Source organism: Malurus melanocephalus, unplaced genomic scaffold (assembly GCF_030028575.1).
Source record: "Malurus melanocephalus ecotype Western Australia unplaced genomic scaffold, MMel_1.1 scaffold_2117, whole genome shotgun sequence".
NCBI lineage: Eukaryota > Metazoa > Chordata > Aves > Passeriformes > Maluridae > Malurus > Malurus melanocephalus.
The window spans coordinates 3,259-7,932 of NW_026625349.1; the positions used below are offsets into that span (position 1 = coordinate 3,259).

Consider the following 4,674-nt stretch of genomic DNA (forward strand, 5'->3'; position numbering starts at 1 on the left):
AGGTGAGGGGGATTTGGGAAGGGTGTTCTGAACTCTCCTTGTCTGTGAAGGTGAGGGGGATTTGGGAAGGGTGTTCTGAACTCTCCTTCTCTGTGAAGGTGAGGGAAATTTGGGAAGGGATTTTCTGAACTCTCCTTCTCTGTGAAGGTGAGAGGGGTTTGGTGGTTCAGAGCAGAACCCCTAGCTTGCAGATTCTCCCCGGGGCAATTTGGACGTTCAGCTCTCACAGACTCACCCCACATCCCCCACAGCAATTTGGGRGGTTCATCTGCCACCCACCCCAGCGTTTTGGGGGTTCAGCTGTCCCCCTGCCCCAAGAGTTAGGAGGTTTCCCTTGTCACCACTTTTGGGATTCACCCTCCAACATCCCCACCAATCCGGGGGTGCGTCCCCAAAGATGCACTTTCACTCTCCCCCATTTGGATGTTTCTTTGCCACCATTTTGTGGGTTCACCTCCTCCAATCTCCCCAGGTGAGCTACCTGGAGATCTACTGCGAGCGGGTGCGGGACCTGCTGAACCCCAAAAGCCGGGGAGGGCTGCGGGTGCGGGAGCACCCCCTGCTCGGGCCCTACGTGCAGGATTTGTCGCGTCTCGCCGTCGCGTCCTTCGCCGACATCGCCGACCTCATGGACAGCGGCAACAAAGCCAGGTGTGGGCACGGAAAGGACATGGGGACAGCACCTTTGACACCCCCAAAAATACCCCCAGGCACCAAGGGTCCCCTCAAACTCCCCCACAGGACGGTGGCAGCTACAAACATGAACGAGACGAGCAGCCGCTCGCACGCCGTGTTCACCATCGTTTTCAGCCAGCGCCGCCGGGACCCGCTGAGTGACCTCACCACAGAGAAGGTCAGGARTGCCTCAGAATCAGCCCCTAAATCCCCTCCACCCCAATTTTGGGTCACCCCAGAATTCCTCTGRAAACACTCCCTGAAATGTCCCAAGTGCCCCCAAAATTTGCGGTCGTCTTCAGCCGGTGCTGCTGCARCCTCCTGAGGGATCTCACTGCAGTGAAGGCCAGGGGTGTCCCAACATCACTCTGAGACTTCCCTAAAGTCACCCCTCAATCCCCTGAGTCACCTCCAAAATCACCACCTGAATCCACCCCCTAAAATCACCCTCAAACAACAGTCATCCACTGTTCCCGTAAGTTACCCCAAAATCCCTGCTGAATCCCCCCATGCTCCTAAAAATATCCCCAAATTCCCACCAAAACCTCTTCCAAATCCCCCCACGCTCCACCCTTGCAAACTCCCCCCTCAATTCCCTCCACTCCCTCAAATCACTCCCACAATTCCACAACCCCCCCGAAGTCCCCCAAATTCCCCCCAAAATCCCCTCACCCCCCCATTTCCCCCCTAAATTCCCTCCTAGATCCCCCCAAACCCCCCTGCCCCCCCCAGGTGAGCCGCATCAGCCTGGTGGATCTGGCGGGCAGTGAACGTGCTGACGCTTCAGGGGCTAAAGGCATCCGCCTCAAGGTGAGCAGTGACACCCCAAAAAAAGAGGGGGTGACTTCCCCCAAAGCCCCTCCAGGCCCTTTTACCCCCTCCACCCCCTCTCTCCAGGAAGGTGCCAACATCAACAAGTCCCTGACCACTCTGGGCAAGGTCATCTCRGCTCTGGCTGATGCGGTGAGTCTGGAGTGTGTCACCCCCTCCCTGTACCCACCATGTCCCCCCATCCTCGGGGGTCTCCCCATTTTCTTGGGAGCTGCCATGACCCCCCTTTCTTCTTCTTCTTTGCTCTTCCCCACCAGACCAACAAGAAAAAGAAGCCGGATTTCATCCCGTACCGGGATTCAGTGCTGACCTGGCTGCTGAAGGAGAAYCTGGGTGGGTTTGGAGGGAAGCTGGGGAGAATGAGGAGGTTTTTTGGGGTTCCCAGCCCCCCACTAACCCCCTCCCCCCAGGCGGGAACTCACGCACAGCCATGATCGCGGCGCTGAGCCCGGCTGACAGCAACTACGAGGAGACTCTGAGCACGCTGCGGTGAGGGAGGAGGCTTTGTGGGGGGGTGGTTCTCTGTGAATTTTGGGGTCCCAGCCCTGATTTTGCCCCTTTTTACCCTTTTACAGCTACGCCGACCGCACGAAGCAGATCCGGTGCCACGCTGTCATCAACGAGGACCCGAACGCGCGGCTGATCCGGGAGCTGCGGGAGGAGGTGACGCGGCTGCGGGAGCTGCTGAGCGCCCAGGGTGAGTGGCTGGGCAGGATTTGGGGTTCTGGACAGAGAGTTCAGACGGTTTTTGGGGTGTGGGGGTCAGATTTAGATGATTTTTTAGGGGGGCTTGGTTGCAGAGTAGATTTGGGGGCAGAGCTAAGGCAGGGTTTGGGGGTATGGGATGTTTAGGGGACAATGTGGGGTGCTGGGGGTCAGTCAGGGCTTGAAATGGGGGTGCAGGAGGCAAAACCCTCCCCCACCAAGCCCCCTATCTCCCACCAGGTCTCCAAGATACCACCCCCTCTGCCCCCCCTGCTACAACCCCCGCCACCTTCAACGGGGCTCCAGGGCTGGAGTCCCCCCTGGGCCCCACTGAGGCCATGGAGCGACTGCAGGTGACCCCAAAACACSCCCAGCCCCTCCCCTGCTCCACAGGAGATCCATGATCCCCTCCCCCAGACTTTGGGGGAGCCCCCCAAAATCGTTGCTCCTCACAGGAGACGGAGAAAATCATCGCAGAGCTCAATGAGACGTGGGAGGAGAAGCTGCGGCGGACAGAGGCCCTGAGGCTGGAGCGGTGAGGGGCGGTCCTAAGCAACCAGCACAACCCCAAAGCCTTCCCCTATCCCCCCAAAATCCCTCTAAACCCCCTTCTGACCCCCCTAAATAACTTACAAACCCTCCACAGCCCCACCACAGTCAACCCAAATCCACCTTACGCACTCCTCAGTGCCCCCATAGCCCCCCATACCCCTCCCCAATATTTCCTAAAGTCCCCCAGACCATCTCCCAAACCCTCTGGGCTCCTCCACACCCTCTTGCCCCCACCCCAAATTCTCTGTGCCCCAGGGAAGCGCTGTTGGCTGAGATGGGGGTGGCTCTGCGGGAGGACGGTGGCACCGTTGGCGTCTTTTCCCCTAAAAAGGCAAGTCAGAGTGTGCTGTGGGGGGGCCCCCATCCCAAAGGATACCCCATCCTGACTCTGGTTTTGTTTTTGTGCCCCCCTCCCCTTAAAGACCCCACACTTGGTGAACCTCAACGAGGACCCACTGATGTCCGAGTGCCTCCTCTACCACATCAAGGACGGCGTGACCAGGTCAGTGCGGCGCTGTGGCACCTTCAAAACCCCCTCAGGACCCCTCCAGACCCTCGGGACCCCCTCTAATTTGCTCTTTCCCCCCTCTCTTCCAGGGTGGGCAGTGTGGATGTGGACATCAAGCTGTCAGGGCCGTTCATCCGGGAGCAGCACTGCCTGTTTCGCAGCCGCCCCGACCCCTCGGGGGAAGGTATGCAATTCTTGGGGGGGGGCGCCAGGTTTTGGGGTGCCCCCCCTTGCCCTGCCCCATCCTGGCACACCTTAATTCCTTTTTCTCCCCCCTGCCCCCAAAYGCTGCCACTGGAGCAGGTTACTGCAGCATTCCCCAGGTACCGCTCCCCCCATGCCGGTGGSAGAGGGAGGGTTGTGGGGTCAGGGRGGGATTTGGGAGAAGCTGGAGATGGGATTTGGGGTTCTCCCACCTCAGTTTAGCAGGGAGGTGATTTGCCTTCCCCTTATTGTCCCTCYCCGAAGTTGTGGTGACCCTGGAGCCGTGTGAGGGGGCTGAGACCTACGTCAACGGGAAGCAGGTGACGGAGCCGGTGGTGCTCAAGTCGGGTAGGGACCCCAAATCCCTCCCAGATCCCTGTGTGTCTCCCTGAAATCCCTCCCAAATCCCTGTACCTTTTCCTTGAACCCTYCCAAAAATCCCAGTGTGCACCCCAAATCCTCCAAAAATACCTGTGTCCCGCACAAAATTTCCCCTCAAATCCATTATAACACCCCCGAAAAACTCCCATTTCCCACTTAAACCCCCAAAAAACTCCCTGTGACCCCTCCAACACCCCCCCCAACCAGGAAACCGCCTGATTTTGGGGAAGAACCACGTGTTCCGCTTCACYCACCCGGAGCAGGCGCGGCGGGAACGGGAACGGGGGGTGTCCCCCGGGCCAGCCCCGGACTGGAATTTGGCACAGCGGGAGCTGCTGGAGCAGCAGGGCATCGATATGTGCCTGCAGAGGTGGGCACCTCCCCACAGGGACATTTGGGGACTCTGTCCCGGGCACAGTTTGGAGGGCTCACCCCATGTGTGTCCCCCCTCCTCGCCCCCAGGCTCCAGGATCTGGAGAACCAACCCCAGCTGGAGAAGGAAGCAGCAGAGCAGCCGCAGGTGAGGGGGGCACGGGGATCCTTTGGGAATTCTGGTCTTCCTTGGTTCACTTAAGCATSCCCTGAATGTTTTGGGTGTCCCACAGTTGGCATCTGAGTGTCACAGATGTCCCCCAGCTCCTCCGGGTGTAATTGGTTGTCCCCTGGGTGCCCTTAGTGTCCCACCAGTATCCTGGATGTCCCTTGGGGGATTTCTGGGTATCCCTTGGGGTTGTTTTGGGTGTCCCTCAGGCTCCCCCAGCTGCCCGAGCTCCATGCCATGGCGAGGCCCCATGTCTCAAAGTGTCCCCTGTGTCCCC

General features: G+C 59.3%; 1 protein-coding gene across 1 annotated transcript in view; it reads left to right on the forward strand.

Moving 5' to 3' along the window:
• The window catches only part of KIF1C (kinesin family member 1C), a 10,715-nt gene that overhangs the window by 3,209 nt on the left and 2,832 nt on the right, over nucleotides 1–4,674 (forward strand). The window contains exons 6-20 of the mRNA XM_057388569.1: nucleotides 473–651; nucleotides 742–853; nucleotides 1,408–1,485; nucleotides 1,573–1,638; nucleotides 1,764–1,839; nucleotides 1,917–1,995; nucleotides 2,082–2,203; nucleotides 2,452–2,564; nucleotides 2,667–2,746; nucleotides 3,019–3,094; nucleotides 3,186–3,265; nucleotides 3,361–3,455; nucleotides 3,740–3,823; nucleotides 4,064–4,226; nucleotides 4,319–4,376. Of these exons, the coding sequence (XP_057244552.1) occupies nucleotides 473–651; nucleotides 742–853; nucleotides 1,408–1,485; nucleotides 1,573–1,638; nucleotides 1,764–1,839; nucleotides 1,917–1,995; nucleotides 2,082–2,203; nucleotides 2,452–2,564; nucleotides 2,667–2,746; nucleotides 3,019–3,094; nucleotides 3,186–3,265; nucleotides 3,361–3,455; nucleotides 3,740–3,823; nucleotides 4,064–4,226; nucleotides 4,319–4,376 (1,461 nt within the window). The remainder of the gene's footprint in view (nucleotides 1–472; nucleotides 652–741; nucleotides 854–1,407; nucleotides 1,486–1,572; nucleotides 1,639–1,763; nucleotides 1,840–1,916; nucleotides 1,996–2,081; nucleotides 2,204–2,451; nucleotides 2,565–2,666; nucleotides 2,747–3,018; nucleotides 3,095–3,185; nucleotides 3,266–3,360; nucleotides 3,456–3,739; nucleotides 3,824–4,063; nucleotides 4,227–4,318; nucleotides 4,377–4,674) is intronic.